Below are 22,327 nucleotides of genomic sequence, written 5' to 3' on the forward strand. Positions count from 1 at the left end.
CTTTGGTTTAGGTAGCCCTTGTTTCGTTTTTTTTTATGTAGGTGTGAAAATCACCGAGACCCAGAACCAGCAGGATATTTTTATTTGCATCACCATGGGGAAAGGATATAAATGTGCAAACTTTCTGCAGAGTGTTCCTGAACTTGGAGGATTTGGGTGACACCGATAACACAAACGCCAATGTGTGAAGTTTGTTTTTTCTTATAGTTAGGATATATATATATTGAGTTGATTTGGAGAAGGCTCAGAAAAGGACCACCAAAATGATCAAAGGGATGGAGCGACTCCACTATGAGAAAAGGCTGCAGCATTTGGTTTAGAACAGTGTTTCCCAAACTTGGCTCTCCAGTTGTTTTCGGACTACAGTTCCCATCATTCCTGACCACTGGGGGTGATGGGAGTTGTAGTCAAAAACAACAACTGGAGAGCCAAGTTTGGGAAACACTGGCTTAGAGAAAAGAGTAAAAAGTGACACGATAGAAGTTTATAAGTTTATGCCTGGCATGGAGAAAGGGGATAGAGGAACGGTTTCCTCCCTCCCTCATGACCCTAGAACGCATGGGCATCCAAGGAAGCTGAATGTTTGAGGATTCGGGACAGATTAAAAGAAAGCACTTCTTCACACAGTTAAAGGAAGTAACTCACTCCCCCAGGAGGCAGGGATGGCCACCAATTTGGATGGCTTTACTAGAAGATTAGACAAATTCGTGGAGGAGAGGGCTATCAATAGCTATTAGCCAGGATGGATATGCTCTGCCTCCAGACTTAGAGGGCAATGCTTCCAAATACAGTGGTACCTCGGGTTACATACACTTCAGGTTACATACACTTCAGGTTACATACACTTCAGGTTACAGACTCCGCCAACCCAGAAATAGTACCTCAGTACTACTATTTCAGGATGAGAACAGAAATCGTGCTCCGGCGGTGTGGCGGCAGCGGGAGGCCCCATTAGCTAAAGTGGTGCTTCAGGTTAAGAACAGTTTCAGGTTAAGAACAGACATCCAGAACGAATTAAGTACTTAACCTGAGGTACCACTGTACAGTGGTGCCTCGCAAGACAAAATTAATTCGTCCCGCAAGTTTTTTCTTCTTGCGAGTTTTTCATCTTGCAAAGCACGGTTTCCCATAGGAATGCATTGAAAATCAACCAATGCGTTCCTATGGAGACCGTCCGGGGACAGAGGGGAAGCGCCGCGCACCTTCCCCTCTGTCCCGGGATCTGTTTTGAAGCAAGGGGTGGCAACGGGAAGAAGATCGCGGGGAGAAGCGATCTTTTCCCCGCCGCCCCTTGCTTCAAAAGAGGTCCGGGGACAGCGGGGAAGACGCGCTGCGCTTTCCCGCTATCCCTGGAGCTTGCGGGGCAAGCTTCGTTTTGCGAAGCAAGCCCATAGGGAAATGTGTCTTGCGAAGCGGCTAAGAAAATGAAAAACTCCTTCGTCTAGAGAGTTTTTCGTCTTCCGAGGCGTTCGTCTTGCGGGGTACCACTGTACCAGTTTCTGGAGCCACAGAAGAGGAGAGGGTTTCTGTGCTAGAATCCTGCTTGCAGGTTTCCCATGGGCATGTGACTGGGCACTGTGAGAACAGGATGCTGGGCTAGATAGGTCATTTGCCTGACCCAGCAGGGCTTTTCTTCTGTGAGTGTGTCTATATGTTTTTGTGCATGCTTGTGTGTGTGTGTGTGGGGGGGCCCTACTACTTTTACTGAATGTGTCAAAAAAGCACCCCTTCTCAGAGCCTATTTCACAGTGATTTATCTTGACCTAATCCTCCTGTCACCCCGAATACCTTTCTAAGACAGGGCCAAGGCCAAGATTTATTTGACATAAGAGGCGGCAATGGCCACCTACTTTGAAGGCTGTAAATTGGTGCTATCTTGCGCCAGAGATTGTGGGCGCCTGCAATGAGGGGCTTCAGCTTTGCCCGTCAACTTTCTGGGGGCCCAATCCACAAATACATTATTGTGGGTGCTGAAGCACCAATAGCCGGAGTGGAGGAAGGGGTGTGTGGTGGGTGCGGGCCGCTCCAGGCGTCACCATTGAGGGGGGTGACAAAATGCCAGGAGGCACTCACTGCGGGGCCTCCTGGGAAAGATGTGATGGCTTGGGCGTGAGCAGGCTCCACGCTGCCCAAACAGTCTGCCCGCTGCCTCCCTCCCAGCTGTAGGGCGGCTGAGTGGGAGGAGGCAGGCAGACTCCAGAGGCCCCATAGTGCGCCAAGCCCCTATGGCCGGCTCGTCCTGCCCCTGGGCGCCCCACCCCAGGTGCCCGAGCGGCTTCCTTCACCACTGCCCATAGCCCCCTGAAGTTGGCTCCAGTGGCTATAAAAGAGGATTGGACAAATTCCTGGAAAGAAAGCCCATGGTGGCTGTGCTCTGCCTCCACTGTCATAGGCCATATTGCTCTGAATAACCATTGCTGCGAATCACTGGACAAAGGGTTGTTGCTCTCAGGTCCTGCTTGCAGGCATCTGGTTGCAGTGGCATAGCATGGGGGGGGTGGAGGGGGTAGTGGCTGTCAGGAGCTTGTCCTACACTCAAGTAGGACCCTGGCAGAGATATGCCCAACTGGCATGTTCTCTCCCTCGTGGTTGATCGTTTGGGAGCTTCAAAAGCTTTCTTCAGCCCAAACATCACAGCGACTGATGCCAACAGACATCGGCACACTTAGGGATCCGCAGAGTCTTCGCAGCTTGCTTAACAGATCTCAGCATCTCAGCATTTTGGCTAATCTACTTTATTTACATATAAACACACACGGAGCACTGCAACATGGCTACCTCTCTCTCTCTAGCATCAGACAGCAAAGAGAAAGAACAAAGGACAATAGTCCCACTTCATGGAACACAGTAACACAAACATCCTGTCTCCGTCACCTCCCACTCTGTGGAGTCAAAACATACACTGTCATGTGATAGACAACAATCCCGTGACTGCAATCATGGAGCAGGAGTTCTAACAGTGGTCCCGGGCCCCAAAATTCTGAGAGGGGCACAACCAGGCGCCCGTACAACAGGTTCCCTCACCAAGGCCATATGGGTGAGCTCCTGCTGCCTTCCGCAGCCATGGGGAGGCAAGCCGCACCCAAGCTGAACCTTTGGGGCTGGGGTGCGCACCTCCACCCCAGCTGCCCAGCCCACTGTGTCTGTGGGGGGGCAACGCTGACTCTGCCCTGGGCACTGGCAACCCATGCTACATCACTGTCTTGTTGGCCACTGTGAGAACAGGGTGCTGGAGCAAATGGGCCTTTTGCCTGATTCCAGCAGGGCTTTTCTTACACCCCATAACCAGTTCTTCTTTGCACCCTTCCCGAGTGTTTCAATCTGGCTGGAATATTTACTTGGACCTACTTCTCCCCCCCCCCCCCAACCTCAGAATGCACATGACAGCAATGTCTCACATTGAATGTAACTGACATGCAGAAAAGAATCTATGAATTGAAAACAGAGACGTTATATGTACCTTCTTGGTAGTGGCGCCCGCCCTGTGGAACGCCCTCCCATCCGATGTCAAAGAAATACACAACTATTTGATGTTTAGAAGACATCTGAAGGCAGCCCTGTTTAGGGAAGTTTTTAATGACCACTGTTTTAATGTATTTTTAATTTTTTGTTGAAAGCTGCCCAGGGTGGCTGGGGAAACCCAGACAGATGAGTGGGGCATTAATATTAAATTATTATTATTATTATTATTATTATTATTATTATTATTATTATTAATTTTATTATTGATGAAAATCTTTTAATAAAAACAGTTTTTTAAAAAACCGTCTGATAATGCCCCATGTTTGCCTGGTTGGGGGATAAGGCTGTTTGTGTGTGTTCAGAAACTCATCTGCCATACAAAGTCATTCATTTCTCTGCTTACTTTTGCCTCTTGCCCTGCCTACCATTGGCATGCTTCTCCCCTGAATGCTGCCCAGAAGAGAATGTGTCCCCCATGGGCTTCTTAGGGACTACTTCTAAAGATTCTTAGGCTAAAAATGAGATATCAATGAAATACAATCCTTTCCTCTTCCCTAAATCTACTGGGAGCTGGTTCTGCTGAACGATTGATTTCTAGTTCTACGAATGGAGGTGGGAAAGCTTCTCTGTATCCACTCTATCCTCCACAACAACATGTATATTTTTATGAACCCGGGGACAAAATATTCAGGCAACGCTTCAGTGGCAAGGAGGAGGAAATCAGTGATGCCATCAGAACCTTTTTTCTTTTTAAAGGCTTTTTAAAGCAGAATAAATACAGCATGTCGCTCTCCCCCTCCTTCCCAGTTCTGTGTGGGAGTTCTTTTAAAACTCACTCTTCTAGCAACAGACTGCATTTGGGCTTCTGCAGAAGGTACAAAATTATTCAGTTCTTAGAAGCTTACTGCATCTCCTGCTCTAGCGTGATAAGCGTAGCAGATCCCAAATTGTCTACATCTAAATAAGCCCCTTTCCTCATTCTGCCTAAAATCCACACTGCACAAGGAGTCCTTTTTTTCCACTGCACACTGTCTCAAGGAGACAGATGCAAACACACATTCTTATGTCTAACTCAACCAAGCTTTTCAGTATTGTTAACTGAGGATAATATTTCAATTTCCCCCCTCTATTTCACTTATACAGCTTTTCTCTCTGTTAAATTTTCTCTCTCCACTTAAATTGGCTCTCTCTCTCTCTCTCTCTCTCTCTCTCTCTCTCTCTCTCTCTCTGTGTGTATGTGTGTGTACACACACACACACACACACACACACACACACACACACACACTGTTTATTCTCATTTGCTCAAATCCCAGAGCTTCTCAGTTAGTAGACTCTGTGGAGCAGTGAGTATTTAAATATTGGTGTTCTGTGTTGAAACTCAACAATTAATCTGCTATATTATACTGGGCAAACGCTATCTTTTTTTGCCTGGGATCTGGGATTACTATTCACCCCCTGTAAGGTATGTGGAGAATGCCCTTGATTATACAGGGACTCCTTTCTTGATTTTCATTCTTGTCAAGTTGAGATTTACCTTGAAAACTGCAGATGGGATTGTGGTGAGTTTATTCATATTCACACACACACAAAAACACACACACACCACATTAGGAGAAGAGATCTCACAAATTATCCCCCCAATCCCCCCCCAAGCAACGGTAGCAAATTCTTTCCTATATAGTTTTTTTTTAGCACTGTATACAATTTAACCAAATATGCAGTTAAGGAGAGAAGAAAATCACATAAGTAACAGTTGTTCTCTTACCTCTGCTTTTCGAGTAGAGGATTACTAAGGAAACCACAGCACAGCTCATGAGGACTAGGAGGACAGACAAGCTGAGAGCAACGAAGCTCCAGGACCTCTGTCCAGATCTGGTCGTTTTCTCCACAATATCCATTTGGCTTTCTGATTTCCCCATTATGGTCACTCTGTGGAAGAAGGGCACAAAATGATTAACCACATGTCCCTCTGACTTTCTAAAGGGATATGCACACACACCAGAAGAACAGAAGATGGGAGAATGGAGAGGGCAATGGTGCAAAAGCAGAAAACAGAGAAAGAAAGTGAGCTTTTAAAAAAAGACTAGAATAATTACATGTATTTATCCATTTGCTTATCCACAGATTTCCCAACCTCATTCTCCATCTCCAGTTCCTGCAGAACGAGCTTTGATCAGCAGGGATGACTTGGTGATCTTGCTTACATCCAAACAGAGACCTCTTTGGTACTTTGGAAGGAGAACCTCCTTGACCCCACCAAAAGGGGTGGACTCAAAGACACCCCCACTTCTCCACTGACACTTCTTGGGATCTTCTCACCACATGGAGGAGGGAGGAAAAAACCACAACCTCAGATAGTCCCATCAACTTTGGCTAAAATGCTGTGATTCCAAACCAAGTCCCAGAAACGCGTCTGTGCTTGGTTTCTCCCTAGCAGAAAACAGAGCAGCTTGGAAACCTGTCCAGGCTATGGATGAGCAGTCTGGCTGCTGGGGTGCTGGAGCTGGTGAGCTTAAGTCCCTCTGCCTTCTCAAGTCCATGCCAAAAACTTCTCAGCTCAGCCCTGCTGCTGCTGCTGCTTTCTTCCAGCAAATGAGCCGGAGGAGGAGGAGGAGAGCGAGAAGAGAAGGGAGGAGGAGGCTTGCCTTTTTGCAACCACACAGCTCATAAACAGCCAGCAGCAGAAGATAAGATTCTACCTAGCCCTCTCTCGCTAGCTAATGGATGCACTTTTGCTCCTCTCCAGGTGATCAGACTGTTCTGTCAATCAGACAGCTGATGGCAGGAGTGTGCTACAATGCTACAGAGAGCTGGGGGCTGGGGAGCAAGCTAGCAAGCGGAGGAACATGGTTTCCCTTGGTCTTGTCAGCTGCAAAAGGAGAGAGCAGCAGCAAATGCTCCTTGGATTGAAAAACACCACCACCACAAAAAAATCCTCTATCTTCCCTTCCCTTTCAAGTGCTGAAATTACCAGCCATGTTTATTCCTCCTCCCTTGGAACACCATTCTAGGAGGGATGCTCAGGACTTGTGTGGGCAGCCGTGAGGAACTGGCTGCAATGGCATTTGGAATGGAGGATAAGAGCAGGGATGGGGGAACCTCACACCTGGTGGCCATGAGGCCAGCGGTGGTGGAAGCAGGGCGAGCCGCCAATAGGGGTGGGGTGCACTGTGGGGCCTCCTGAGTCTGTCTGCCTCCTCCCACTCAGCTGCCCTAGAGCTGGGCGGAGGCAACGGGCAGACAGTTTGGGCAGCGCAGAGCCTGCATGCGCCCAAGCTACCGCGTCTCTCCCAGGAGAGACGTGGCTGTAGTCCCTGTGGTGAGTGCCACCCAGCATTTTGTCACCCCCCTCAGTGTTGACACGTGGGGTGGCCCACACCCACTACACCCCCTTCCTCTGCCCCTGCACTAGGCCTTTCTGTCTAGCCCTTGGGACTCTCTGCAGGCCATGCCCCTCACTGGCCCTGATTCACACCCTCCTTGGCTGGCTGGGATGTGTCCCTGAACTCTGATCTTCATGAAGGATAGAGATGGGCGTGGGAGTGTGTGTATTAGCGTACTGTAAAAGGTAAAGGTAAAGGACCCCTGACAGTTAAGTCCAGCCACGAAGGACTCTGGGGTTGCAGTGCTCATCTGGGGTTGCAGTGCTCATCTGGGGTTGCAGTGCTCATCTGAAGGCAGCCCTGTTTAGGGAAGCTTTTAATTTTTAATGCATTAGTGTATTTCAATACGTCGTTGGAAGCTGCCCAGAGTGGCTGGGGAAGCCCAGCCAGATGGGCAGGGTATAAATAATAAATTATTATTACTATTATTATTATTGGCAAGCGCACTGGTGACTCCTGCTCTCATAGGTGTCAGGAGGCTCCCAGAGTATTTGCTCACAAATACTCAGGGTGATGATAAGGGCAGCCAGTGAAGCAGCAGAAAAGGGACCTCAGGGCAGCGGTGCCAGCTGAGACTAGGCCTTTCTGTCTCCCACAAGTATTCCCTATATCCTGCTTCTGCCCTCATGAAAGCTATCAGTGGTTACTAGCCACAACACCTATGTCTCCCTCCACTGTCATATGGTATGGCTTTGAATCTCAGTTGCTGGGAATCATGTGAGAGAAGCATAATAGGCAACTGGTTGATGGTTTCCAATAATGGGCACCTCATTGGTTATGATGAGAATATGTTGCTGGAGTAGATGGGCCTCTGGCCGGAAGCGCCTTATGTCCCCCCAGACCTATGGTCTTTAGAGAGCTCTGAGGAGAAGGAACAGTTCCTTCAAGCCAGTTCAAGTCTGTGGTGTTGAGATGCTCACCGTCCTTCCCCACTCCTGCACATGGTCTTCTTGACATCTGGCCAACATGAAAGAGGAAAACTGCCTCAGGTTCTCTTAAAGACATTTTCTTCTCTTCACCCTGATCATCAGACAAATGCTAACCACAGCACCAAATGTCCCCGGATCAATGTGACGGTTTTCACTACAGCCTTCAGGAACAGGGGCCTAAGGCCAGTCTGCCTTTCAAACGGACCAAGATAAGCGTCAGCTATAAAGACAGTTCCGTCCCTCTCCAGGCTTCATGTGATGCCCTCAGACTCAGAAGATGTCCAGGACGTCACATTCTCACCAATTTTCTGGTGGGAACTTTTCTGCCTCAGATTAATGGGGAGTCCACATGACTTGGGAGCAAATGCAGTTTACTGCCACAGATATTTCATTCGGAGGAACACTTGGAAATGGAAAAATGGTTTGCAGATGAAGACTCAAGGGTTTCAGGGGAGCAACTTTGCTGTTGGTTGGAAATGGGTTCCCTAGAAATGCAGAGGAATGGATAAACACCTTTGTGAACAAATGGAATGGGCTCCTCAACTGGCAGGCATGAGGAGCCTGAAGCCTGAGGGCAAAATGCAGTTTGCTAGGCCTCGCTATTCAGCTCTTTGAACTCTCCACAGGCTCACATCCCTCACTAGCCCTACTACTGCATACCCTCCTTGAGTTATTTTGCCTGGTTAGAATGTGTCCTTCAACTTTGTCAGAAGCCGAGGGACAAGCCAACATTGTTCCCTGAACCCCTGGCCTACCTGGCGGCAAGTCCATTTGTCAAGTCCCCAAGCCAGGGTCAATCCACGTGTCCAAAGTGAAGCAAAGCCTCACATCCAAGTTGAGGCACCATCAACATGGTCAGTTGAGAAAACAGCACCTCAGCAATGCTGCCCTTTTATATTTTGTATGCTTATTGCAGCATCTGGGCTTGATGAGGCATGCGTCCCTCACCTGTCCCCAGCACACTCCATCTGAGGCACCACATACTACCTCCCAGAGCTAGCGAGCCCCACCTGGCCAGCTAGAGAGCTGGGCTGTGGGCTTTTGCCTGCCTCAGCCTACTGGAGCACCCCTCCCACTGCTCCCTACTCCTCAGAGACTGCTGTATTCATGGAGACAGGTGCCCCTCTGACTCCGGTGATGGGTCCTGCTGCTCTGGTTCCTATGCACTGACCCCCATCCTCTTGTCATCCTCCATCACCCCATGAGTACTTCCCACACCAACCTCTCCTTCCCCTTTCCCAGCTTGCCCTGCTGTGTCCCAGTCCCAGCTACATGCCTCACTGGGATCCTCTTCCTCCTCTCCATTGCTCTGCCAGTTCATGACACATTGACAAATTCGTTCTTCCTTGTAAGTGGGGCCTGGAATACTCCAGTTCAGGCTTCCAGTCAGCCATGGCCTTTCGCTAGGTCACCCCATTCTGTACCCTGTCACTCTTGTTTTCTGTCCTCTTCACCCACAAAAACAGGCAGCCAGCCTTCTGTGTCTTAATAGGTAAAGGTAAAGGGACCCCTGATCATTAGGTCCAGCCATGGCTGACTCTGGGGTTGCAGCGCTCATCTCGCTTTATTGGCCGAGGGAGCTGGCGTACAGCTTCCGGGTCATGTGGCCAGCATGACTAAGCCGCTTCTGGTGAACCAGAGCAGCACATGGAAACGCCGTTTACCTTCCTGCCAGAGCGGTACCTATTTATCTACTTGCACTTTGACGTGCTTTCAAACTGCTAGGTTGGCAGGAGGGACCGAACAATGGGAGCTCACCCCATCACGGGAATTCGAACTGCTGACCTTCTGATTGGCAAGTCCTAGTCTCTGTGGTTTAACCCACAGCGCCTTAATAGTGTGTTCAGCTTCAATTGATTGATTTTCGGGGACCTTGCCTTTTTAGGTCCCCCGCCCTCAGATAGATAGATCTGTATATTTACTTCTGCAGACTTCAGTTTTTCTCTAAGCCTGTAGATATCTCCTCTTGTGTGTGATGCATAAGGAGTCACACTCAAGGCTCCCAGCCTGTATATCAGATAGGGATATGCAGTCCTCAAAGGTAAAATTTTCCAATGAAGCAGAAAGAAAGAAAGAAAGAAAGAAAGAAAGAAAGAAAGAAAGAAACCTCAAAAGGTTTTTAAGAGCACAGTGCAGAATTTAACATGACACTGTGTGGATCGATGTGCAGGGAATTGAGGACCACTTGTGCAATGGGACTTACTCCCACTCTCCTTCCTCTCCATGGCCTCCTAAGACTGTTCTGGATTTTGCTCCAACACTCCAGAACAGATTTAGAAGGCTGCAGGAAGAGGGGAAGGGTGGAGAGTTTAGTTTCAGAAGCAGCCCTCCTTCCACACAGGCAAAAACCTAGTGGAATCCTGCCAAACGTGTTGTATACAGTCCTAGTCCTTCTCAGAGTACACCCAGTGAAATTAATGGGCATGACTAATTTATGTCCACTTATTTCAGTGGGGTTACTCTCAGTAGGACTTAACTGGATGCAGCCCATTGGGGAAAAAAACCCTGCATCTACTTGAGCATCACGTCTTCACAGTGGCTAATCAGATGCCCCTGTTGGAAGTTCTGAAGCAGAACATGGGCGAAACCACAATCACAATCCCCACTTGTGATTCCCAGCAACTGACATTCAGGAGCAGACTGCATGATTTTTCAAAGCTCTCTTCTTAGCTTTCCAAATTCTAGGTGGCCAGCTGTCCATGCGCAAGGATTCATGCAAGCACAAACATATTTAAAATGTGGAGCATTCTTACCTGCTTTCCTTTTCTTTTCAGGAACGACAACGAGCAACATAACTGGGATATTGGTTTGCTCCTAATGTCCTCTGGTAGGAAGTGTATTTATTTTGTAGATTTGCCCATTGGGTGTCGAAAGCATGCATGCAGGCTACATCGGGCTTGTGGTGTTCTTCCACGTCTGATCACAGGTGCCCTGGGATCCACTGCAAAGAGATGGAATAAAAAGCTGACTGCTTCCCATCACAGGCCACCCAATCAGATGTAGTGGGTGTGGCCATTTGCATTGCTAGCACAATTCCTCAGCAGGTTTGTTTATTTATTCAGTACAAAAAGAACCGAAGTGTTATTTAAATTAGGTAACATTTCCCTGGCACTCTCTTGACTTCTCTTGCCTTTCTTACAGGAAAGCGGTACATGATGTTTCCTGGCCAACCTAAACACTAAACTGACCATCTACGCCTCAAATGTTTCCATATGAAGATTCCCCCCCCCCAATAGAATAGCTCAGTGTCAGAGAATCTGCTTTGCATGCAAAGAGTTCCAGGTTCAATCCCCAGCATCTGCAGGTTCGTCTGGGAGAGACTCCTTGTCTGAAACTCTGGGGAGCTGCTGTCAGTAGACAATACTGAGCTACATGGACCAATGATCTGGATCAACATAAGACAGCTTCCTATGTCTTCAGGGAAGAACTATAGCGTAGCTGGTTTTCATGTGGGAAGACCCAAGTTCAATCCCCATCATTCCAGATAGCACCACTGCTGGTCAGTGAGTTTGATAGGCCATTTGTCTGACTTGGTATAAGGTAGCTTCTGATTATGAAGATCAGCAGGGTTTACAACAAAATGGCTATTCCATCACCCATTAGAATCCCTGGCATGTAGGACTTCAGATGCAGAAGAAGAAGAAGAGTTTGGATTTGATATCCCGCTTTATCACTACCCTAAGGAGTCTCAAGGCGGCTAACAATCTCCTTTACCCTTCCTCCCCCACAACAGACACCCAGTGAGGTGAGTGAGGCTGAGAGACTTCAGAGAAGTGTGACTAGGCCAAGGTCACCCAGGAGCTGCATGTGGAGGAGCAGAGATGCGAACCCAGTTCACCAGGTTACGAGTCTACCGCCCCTAACCACTACATCACACTGGCTCTCATGGAGACTTGTATCCAGAAAGTGAATCAAGGCTTAATTTTGAAGTGCAAGGGCTCATAGAAACATAGAATCGTAGAAATGGAAGGACCCAAAGGGTCATCTTGCCCAACCTCCTGCAATGCCCACAATGCCCAGAGCTACACCCCTAAGGAGAATCAAAAAATGGCTGCAATGGGGAGACCATGATGGACCACCAAAGGTCAAGCTTTCCTATCTGTTCTGCCCCACCCACCCCTAGCCAGGGGTCTTTATAAGGAAGAGCTACTGCATGGGAGGTGGTTTTTCCCAGGTATTTTTTTGGAGTTGTGGTTCTAGCATTTAGGTAGGTGAGTGGCTGACTGTATGTGTTTTAGGGAAGGAGGAGAAATTTGATTCAGATTGCATTGAAAGGAGAACCTCAATAATCTGCACTTACTGAAACAATATATGAACTACAACACTGCTATCTTTTGAAAGCCACACTTCTCTGGATTTTGTAGTGTGGTTCTCCTGTCAAGTTATTATTACTATTATTATTAAGTTAGGCACATAGAAATGCATGTAATGGGGGTCAGAAGTGTCCATATAAACTCACACATTGGTGAAAGTAACATTAAAAAATGCACCATCTAAGGGGAAATTGCTTTGCAATAATGTTAACATTGAGCAAAAATGTCGATGGGTTTTTAAGAGGACTAAACCTAATAAAAGTGATTCAGAAATGTGGAGATCCAAACTTCAGACAGGGGAAAAGGAGAAACTGAAATTGATTGATTTGCCTGTCCCCAATTTGTGTATTAGGTTCTGTTGTTGGGATTATTTTGCCTTACTGTATTTTATTGATTGAAACTTGTTTATTTGTTAACCTTTGTGAGAAACAGGAGGATCATTTGGCAAAAGGCAGTGCAGAAATTAAAATACAAGTGTAGGCAGCTGTGGGTTGGACATATAAAGAGATCAGCTGGATCTGGCCAGTGACCCATCTAGTCCAGCTTCCACTTTCTCCTCCGTCCACTTCCAGAATGTGGTATTCAGGGACATACTCTCTTCAGCAATGGAGGTAGAACAAAGCCTTCAGGGTTGGTAGTTGCTGATACCTTTATCCTCCATCAGTGTTCTGATCCCCCTTTACAGCTACCCAAATTGGTGACCATCACTGGCTCTTGTGCGAGCAAATTCCATAGTTTAACAATTCGCTTTGTGAAGAAGTACATTCTTTTGTCTCTACTGAGTCTTCTGATATTTAGAGCCTTTAGGTGTCCACGAGTTCTCATGTTATGAGAGAGGGAGAAGAACTTTTCTATATCCACAAATATTGCCTGATAAACTGCAAAGCTCATTGGTGGCCTAGGGTCAGCCACTGCCTGAACTTCACTAACTATGCTTGCAGTCCTGTCAAACACCATTCTGGAAGATTTTATTTTATTTTTGTATGCTGCTTCCCCCACCAACTGAGTTCAAAGTAGTTCGCAACCATGGCACATCATTAACAAATAAAAACACTTCCTGATTCAAAAGTAATGTAGCTTCAAAGCTCAATAAGTGAACCACAACAAAATAAAATAGCAAAAACACAAGGTATCAGTCACAGAACCATAGAACTATAGAGTCAGAAGGAAGCACAAGTGTCCTCTTGTCCACTGCTTGCAATGCAAGAATCACAGCTGAATAACCTCTGACAGATGGCTATTCAACCTCTGTCTACAAACCTCCAAAGAAGGAGAAAAAAACCTCCAATTCTCCAATCAGTCCCACTGATTTGGTATGCTGGTTAACCATGGAGCAAAAAACAGATAGTTGTCTCCAACTAAGTTCTACCAGAGTAAGCCCATTGAAATTAAATGCATTCATATCAACGAGTCTACTCTGAGAAGAAGTAACATTGAATACAACCCATGGTTTGGGTACATGACCCAAGCCCTGGTCCCTTGACTGATGGGAGCTGGAAGGTGACACTAAACCTCATGCTGGCCACACCATTTCAGCCTTCCAAGCAAGGCTGGGGAGCTGTCCAGCAGGAGGGGAGCTGTCCATAAGGTAACTAGACAGGGATCTTGCAAGCAGCAACTGAGAGTTCACATCTGGGGCATCTAATCCTCTAGCCCTCCAGATATTGGGCTTCAACTTCCATAATTGACTATGCTTGCTTGGGCTGGTGGGAACTGGAGTTAAATCCTTATTCAACTCCCTCCTTGCTATATACATTTTGGATGGGATTCCACTAGGTCTGTTTGTGAGCAGGTAAGTCTCAGTTTCCAGACTATCAGAGAGATTCCCAGTGAGCACTGCACAATAGCTGGGCATTTTAGCTTAGAGAATCACAGCATTGCCCCTCTTTCGCCACTGGGGGGCAGCACACCAGCTGCATGCCTCCATAGTAACTGTTGCTTTATACTGCAGTTTGCCAGAAAAGGTTGATTAAGAGGAACTAAATTGGATTGCATTAGCAGGCATTTAGGTCAGTCTCAGGCAGTTGAGGAGGCGGTCAATTAAGATAACAATAATAATCATACTCCAAGTCCATTAAGGGCCCAGGCTGTGTGCAACATTTGCAAAATGCTAATTACCCATTCCGTCCTTGTGCTGAAATTGCCCAGGGAAAAAAAATCAATCACATTTCAGTGCAAGCATTTAGCACCTGTGAAGGCTGCAGAAGAGCATTTCTCAAGGAGTGGTCTGGAACCCACCAGCGAACTTCTCTCAGGTTGGCTTTGCTGCTGCAGCCTGCCCGATGCCTCCTCACTTGCAGGGTCTACCCCATAGCTATGTTTTTTGACTGAACCAATGCTAGCACCAGAAAGGGCACAAGAAGAGCCTGCTGGATCAGGTCCATGGCCCATCTAGCCCAACATCTTATCTCCACTGTGGACAACCAGATGCCCCAATTGGGAGCCCACAAAGTAGCGCATGAGCACAAATGTGCACTCTATCTCCAAATTCCACAGCCACCATTTTGCCTCACTGCCACAACTTTTTACATAGCTCCTGTTGGTGGACATCAAGAATTACATCTAATGCTAATTCTACTCAAAGCAGTAACATGTTAGCCATGTTAATGGACATGGCTAACTTGAGTCCATTCATTTCAATGGGTCTATTTTGATTAGAACTTCATTGGATACAACCAGGGGTGTAGGAAGGGGGGTGGAGGGGGCAGGCCACCCCAGGTGCCACTCTGGGAGGGGTGACAAGATGGTCCCTGCCTCCCCCCAGCTGTAGAGCAGTCAAGGGCGTGCGCAGTCCGTATGGGAGCTGCTCAAACGCTGTCCGTATGGGATGTCGCTCGCATGAAAGTGGCAGCCCGTACAGACTGCACATGTGTGGCAGTCCGTATGGAGTGCGCACACGTGGGATGCCGCACATGCACAGTCCATACGGGCTGTGCTGCCCCTGGTGCCGGAGAGGGTTCCTCTACCACTGGATACAACCCCATGATTTTGATAACACTTACCACTGAGCTATGGCCTTTTTCTAAGATCAAGGGTGGTGAACCACAGGCCTAGGGGACCAAATGTGGCCCTCCAAGCTTCTCCATCTGGTCTTTGGAGTTCTACCCAGGCCACACACCTCTTGGGTTCTGCTTTGTATCCTGAGTACTTTTGCCTGGTTGGAATGTGTCTTTGAACTCTGATAGTGGACCTTGCTTACTGAATTATACAATTATACAATTTCCTCCCATGAGCTCTAGGTGCTCATCCATTTACATTTCCCACAATGTCCTAAATTGACACCACCCTGGGGCACCATGGAGAATTATTACAAGGAAGCATATCAAAACCCACTGACAAATGAGGGCATGCATCAGGATGTGCTTTGCTAAATACCCCCTCAAGCAGCCCTTGGTTATTGAATGTATTCTGGCTGGGGCTTCCTTTTATAACACAGCACAGAAGCTCCCACTGACACAAAACACTGCCAACTCACCTTTTGACTGGGTCAGGATTTAAGGAGCATCCTTTTATGATGCAATCACTGACCTCATGCAAGGCAAGTGGTCAGGCTGCCTGTATAGAGGGCAAAACTCTAATGTTGCTTCAGCAACTGAGCCTCATATAGGAGCAGCCATTCTGGTCTCAAATGCAAGCTTTGCCTTACGTGGCAGATGTCTCTTCGGTTAAAACAGCCCAACTCATTTCAATGAGGTGGGGCAGACTCTGATGCTTAAGAACCAGATCACCTGATCGCCCCACCCACCCTCTTTTCATGCTTTGCTCAGATATGACCTTGCTATGGACAATTGTCGGTCACCATTTTGTTTGGGGCCGGGTAGGAATTTATTCTACTTGGCAAATTGGCAGTGGCCATTGGGTTTTTGCCTAGCTAGTAACAATCGTCACAACTTTTGTGAGGTTAGGCATTGGGTAAGCCTTTGTTTTGGGGGTGTGGGTGGCGCTATGGGTTAAACCACATAGCCTAGGACTTGCCGATCAGAAGGTCGGCGGTTCGAATCCCTGTGACAGGGTGAGCTCCCGTTGCTCAGTCCCAGCTCCTGACAACCTAGCTGTTCGAAAGCCCATCAAAGTGCAAATAGATAAATAGGTACCACTCTAGCAGGAAGGTAAACGGCGGCTTAGTCATGCTGGCCACGTGACCCAGAAGCTGTACGCCAGCTCCCTCGGCCAATAAAGCGAGATGAGCACCGCAACCCCAGAGTCAGTCACGACTGGACCTAATGGTCAGGGGCCCCTTTACCTTTACCTTTAAGCCTTTGTTTGGTTGGAGGGGAGGTTGTTGCCTTCACCTGCCCCTCCTCAGTACAGGTATCCTGTTAAAGGGATCCAGGGTGTGAATTCTGTCCAAAGCCTGGATGTGGGCCAGTGCCATGTCACAACTCCTACATGGTCCGCTTGGGGTGCCCTTATTTGATGTAAGTTATAGGACACCCCCTATCAGGGGGTTTCTCTTAAGTGGACTCCTTGTGGACAGGCAGGAGTCAAGATATAGCCAGCTTCACCCCAATGCCCACGCCAAACCGGTCACATCTGTAACCAATAAAGTTGTGGCCCATTTGAACCCATAAACCCAAATACTTTATGTCTCTGTGTTTTATTGTTATTCTGGGAACTTTGTAGAGTTGAGTATAAGAGGGCTCTCCCCTCCAGCTTCCAGCAACTGGCATTCAGAAGTGATCTGCCTCTGACTGGGTGGACAAAGAATAGCCATCAGGGCTAATAGCCCCTTTCCTCCATGTATTTGTCTAATACTCTTTTAAAGCCATTCTAGGTTGGTGCGCCATCACTGCCATCCATGGGAAAGAGGTCCATAGTTCAACTATATGCTATGTGAGGAGATATTTTCTTTAATCTGTCTTGAATTTTGCAACATTCAGCTTCATTTGTCTGTCCATAAGTTCTAGTATTATGAGAGGTACAAAGTTTACTGTAGGCTTGTTTCTATGCTCACCTGTCCCCTGATCTCTAAACTCTATCCAGGCAACTAAGGGGCACGATCAGAGTTCGGTGGTGCATTCCCAGCTAGGCAAAACAAAACAAAACAAAACAAAACAAAACACACTCAAGGAGGGTGTGAAGCAGGGCCAGTGAGGGGTGTGGGGAACCAATGAAGCTTGGCAGAATCCCAAGGGCCAGATTAGTGAGGCCCTGGGCCAGAGGTTCAGCCTGGATAGCTCAGCTGGTTAAAGTATGGTGCTGATAACACCAAGGTCGCAGGGAGGGCCGGATTTAGCTTTGATGGGGCCCTAAGCTACTGAAGGTAATGGGGCCCTTTTTATGTTCAGCTGTCCTTTGTCAACAACAAATTGTCACTGTTTTTTGTGTTGAGTATATGCTATACAGTGGTACCTCAGGTTAAGTACTTAATTTGTTCCGGAGGCCTGTTCTTAACCTGAAGCACCACTTTAGCTAATGGGGCCTCCTGCTGCTGTGTCACCAGAGCACGATTTCTGTTCTCACCCTGAAGCAAAGTTCTTAACCCAAGATACTATTTCTGGGTTAGCGGAGTCCGTAACCTGAAGCATATATAACCCTAGGTACCACTGTATGGTAATTTATAGACCTAATAGGTATCTAAAGCCATTTGCACATGTTGCAATGCACCTAGTCCATGCAGAATGTAGGCACCCTATATATAGAAATGAGCAAACCAGTGATATTTTAGGGAGCAAGCAAGCATTACTTACATCATAGGAGCTTATACAACACAAAACACTGTTGCTGTATGTAGGTTTTATTTTATTTGTTTTTTATCTTATATTTTGGAAATGTGCATACAGTTTTTTCCTTTAATTTTTTTGGGGCCCCCCGGAGAGTGGGGCCCTAAGCTACAGCTTGTTCAGCTTATACGCAAATCCAACACTGGTTGCAGGTTCAGTCCCCATATGAGACACCTGCATAGTCCTGCGTTGCAGGGGGCTGGACTAGATGGTTTTCAGGGTCCCTTTCAACTCTATAATTTCCCACTCCTGGGGCTCTGCTTGTTTCTTTGTATGAGTGTGCATGCACATTTGTTTGGTAATCGTAGTTCAACCTTCTGCATTGCTGGAATCACAGCTAATGAGAGACAAAGCAAAGAAATGGTGGCAAACGTTCCGAGAAAATTGTGCAAATTTCTTCTTCTTCTAGTGCAATGAGAAAAAAGAAATGTCTCAGAAGTCTCCTCAGTTGCTGGCATTTTAGAGGGTGGTTCTCTTTGCATGCAGAAGCTTTTCTGTAAGCTTAGGATGCAACGAGGGTCTCTTCTCTCTTTATGGTGCTCGTGGGCTGATGAGGTTTCTTTGGACCCCTGGGAGGCGAGCCTCCCGAAAACAACAAGCTCCTTTATTTGAGATGGCATTGACAAATGGCTTTGCGGGCCGGCAGGTTCTGATGCAGACCGGTTGAGTCAAAATGTGATTAAGGAACCATGTCTCCAAAGGCAGGGCTGGGATGCCAACGGTAATTTTGCATAGCACATTAAATTAATGAGGATGCCGGCTCCCCAGAACCTCGGCAAATTGGAAATTGCTCAAGGCTCAGACAATGCAAACGATAACACAGCTTCCAATCTTGCCTGGGGCGATGGTAGTAAAACAAAATGGTTTTTAGATGAGCTGTCATTAAAACAGAAACATCTGCCTCCTGGCTTCAGAACGGTGTCCTTATATACTCCCAGGGAAATAGAAATCAAAAGGAAGGTATAGGTGGCTGTGGGGCAAGGCAAGAGCCCTGGACATTCTTTGCCCTATGAGGAAAAGGCTGAGTTTGGAAGTCATGCTTAGAGCTAAGTCTGGCAAGGCAAAATAGACACGGTGGTGGCTGGCACCCTTTGGGACTAGTGGGACAGAAGACAGAAAGCCAATGGGAAGTGGTACCAGAGTCAATGACAAGCAGAGTGTCACAGAGTACAGTGGTACCTCGGGTTACAGACACTTCAGGTTACAGACTCCGCTAACCCAGAAATAGTACCTCGGGTTAAGAACTTTGCTTCAGGATGAGAACAGAAATCGTGCTCCGGTGGCGCTTCAGCAGGAGGCCCCATTAGCTAAAGTGGTGCTTCAGGTTAAGAACAGTTTCAGGTTAAGAACGGACCTCCGGAACGAATTAAGTACTTAACCCGAGGTACCACTGTATACAGTTCAAGCTGGAGTTAACTCTTTATTAGCAAAAATACGATCTCCACAGACTTAGCTGAGTGTCAGGCCTGTTGAGCACAGCAGCTCATTCCCTGTGGGTCTTACTCCATGAAACCAGTTGCCAAGACTAAAGGTTCCTGCCTTCCCACAGTTGCTTGTGTCCTCCTTTCCAGGGCTCCCCCCCCACCATGCAACTGGAGACTGCACCTACATGAGGTCAATCTCTTCTCTGCCCATTTCATGCCTCCACTGGTTCTGGGAGACAAGGGGGAGGGGAGCTTGTCACAGCAGGAGGTGGTGACACTCATGACTCTTCACCAGCCTGACTCATCTCTGCTTCTTGAGCTCATACTCTCCAACATTTCTCTGATGAAAATAGGGACGTCCCATTCCATAATTATCATTTTACTATTTATAACCCACACATTTTACTGGATTGCCCCAGCCACTCTGGGCAGCTTCCAACATATATAAAAATAATAATCTTACTTACCACTTACTTGCACTTAGTTCCCATTGAAATGAATGGAGCTTAAGTTAACCATGCTTAGTGGGTCCGTGGGACCCAAATTTTGTTAATTTAGCCTGGAGATGGTCTGCTGCTACTTCTGCAGGGATCCATCATCATCCTACCTGTGAGTCCTGCAGGACCTGCTGCTCAGGATGCCTAGAGACTCTAGGGATGGGGTGTTGTTTAGGAGTTACTGTTGGTGGGGGATGTCAATATTTAACTTTGCTGCTCTTCGTATTATGGTTTTGCATCTTTATTGTTAGATCTTATTATGAATTATGGGAGGATTGCTTAATTTTGCTGTGTATTTACTGGGATGTTTTCATTTACTCTTTATGACTAATTGAATTTTGTTAGTTTGCACTTAATTATGTAAATCTTTGATGCCACAAGCAGTTTTAACTCTGAAAAGGCAGCATGCACAGAAAGGATAACAATCATTCCTGAGATTAGCTGTGATTCCTGTACTGCGGGGGTTGAACTAGATGACCCTTGGGATCCCTTCCAACTCTGCAATTTTACGATTTGCCTTCATTTATATGACGACTCTTCACAACTTTTGAAGAGTGCTGTCATGTTCTTACTCAGTTCTCTTCTTCTCTAGGCTACACATACCCAGCTCCTTCAACCTTTCCCACAGATTACTTTCTTTCCTCCTGTGGAATGCCTCCTCTGAACCTGTTTTATTGTATAAATTACATTTATATCCCACCTTTCTCTTCTGAGAAGTTGAGGTGGCATCCTCTCCCTCCCCATGTTGTCTTTACAATGACTCTGTGACAGTGGCGTAGCGGGGATTACTAGTGCCCAGGGCTGCACAGAGCAGGGGTGGGAGGGAAAGAACACAGAGTACACATGTACATTCAACTGCCTAATGGAGTCTGTGTCACCCAAGAGGTCACAGCCACAGAGATATGAAAAGAAGGGTTGCTCAAAGCCTCTTTAGAAAAAAATCCAGAGGCATACTTACTGGGCATTTTAGGAAAGAAACATTCCACAGGATAAGAAAAAGCTATTGTTATATGCCACAGCCAGATTATTACTTGCTAAAAACTGGAAAGTGGACATCATCCCCACCAAAGAAGATTGGTTAGGTAAACTATGTGAATTTATAGAACTGGCTAAATTAATGGCAGCCATTAGGCACCAGTCAAACCAGAAATTAAGGAAGGAATGGAAGTGTTTTGAGGATTATATGAAAAAACACTGTTTCAAAGAAAATCTGTTGATATGCATGGATTAAGTATATAAAGCTGAACTGGATCATGACAAAATTAATAATAGTTGAATATCGAATAATATAAAAAACACAATGTAAATAAGAACATAGACTATCAAAAGATGTCAAGTTGAGGTGGAGGGAAGTCATAGCGGTGGAATTTTTATTTTATGTTTTTGTAAAGGATGGTATATTGATTGTGCATATATTTTCTAGAATAAACTTTATTTAAAAAAAGAAAGAAGAAAGAAAAGAAGGGTTGTTCCGTTTTCTAGAGAGGTCATTTCCTGGTTTGCAGGGAGAAGCCACTTTCAACAGAGCCCAGTGACGGAAGCGTTCAGCTGTATTGATGCAGCTCTGGGATTTGAAATTTTGTGTCCCCTAACAATTTTGTGTCAAGGGCAACCCCCCCCCCCATGCTATGCCACTGCCCTGTGAGAGGCAGGTTAAGCTGAGAGATGGTGCCTGGGCCCAAGGTCATACAGCAAGCTTCCTGGCTGAGTGGGGATTTGAACCCTGGCCTGCCAGGTCTCAGTCTTGTACTCTTGCCACAACGCCACACTGACTCTTGTCCCAGTTTCTCTCTATCTCTCCTTAAAGCATGACATCCCAGAACTAGACACGGTCCTCTACAAGACGTTAAACCAGCGCTGAATGAAGCAGAACCATTATGTCCCATTGCTTGGCAACAACAGCTCTTTTAACACGGCTGAAAATCACATTAGCGATTACAAACATGGGTTCTTGCAGAAACTTGGAAAGTAACCTAATTACGATCATTTGCTTCAGTTGCAGAAATCTGGGGGCTTTTGTTTCCCAAATTAAAGGCCTGTCAATTGCAGCAACCCCAGGCCACAGTAAGCTGGAGACTCTGCTTGCAAAATACCTGGGAAGACTTGATTGCAACCAGACGCCCTCCAATTTGTCTGTCAGAGCGCAGAAGTGGCTCCGTACGACAACAAAAGCACCGGCAAAGTGGGAATGAGGGTATCATATCCATCTTCCGATGGATGAAAAGGGAGGCTCGTTTGCTAAGGAGAAAAGGCTGTCAGCTGTTCCTTTTGACACCAATTGTTCGGAACAGAAGAAGCAATTAAAAGGGAGGCGATGATATGGCGGAATCGCTGACATTTTTCGGGGAGGGGGGATATGATGGGTCTCATTACACGAGTCAATCACATTTCCTTCCCCAAAACTTCAACAGTAAAACTCTTTCATTGAATGTCTGCCACTTGAAGTGTGTGGGCGTGGTGGAATGGAAGTCAGAACATGTGCCTGGGAAGAAAGTGTTCTGCGGATTTCCCCCCTCCCCTCTTTTTGATCAGGAGAAACAATTATGCACTAGTGACCCCCCTGCCATGAGGTCTTTGCAGAAAAGTTGCTTGGC

General features: G+C 46.8%; 1 protein-coding gene across 4 annotated transcripts in view; it reads right to left on the minus strand.

Moving 5' to 3' along the window:
• Window positions 1–10,708, minus strand: part of MMEL1 (membrane metalloendopeptidase like 1) — a 39,711-nt gene extending 29,003 nt beyond the window's left edge. The window contains exons 1-2 of one of the 4 annotated variants that reach the window (XM_083752581.1): window positions 10,530–10,708; window positions 5,230–5,393 (exon numbers count right to left, since the gene is read on the minus strand). In XM_083752581.1, the coding sequence (XP_083608707.1) occupies window positions 5,230–5,383 (154 nt within the window). In that variant the 5' untranslated portion in view covers window positions 5,384–5,393; window positions 10,530–10,708. Of the gene's footprint in view, window positions 1–5,229; window positions 5,394–5,560; window positions 6,067–6,435; window positions 6,567–10,529 lie in introns of those variants that run through there. The other 3 variants (XM_083752582.1, XM_083752580.1, XM_083752579.1) reach the window with 3 other exon arrangements.
• Window positions 10,709–22,327: the final 11,619 nt, after the last annotated feature.

This window comes from Podarcis gaigeae (genome assembly GCF_964106915.1).
Source record: "Podarcis gaigeae genome assembly, chromosome: 8".
In the NCBI taxonomy this organism is placed as follows: Eukaryota; Metazoa; Chordata; class Lepidosauria; order Squamata; family Lacertidae; genus Podarcis; species Podarcis gaigeae.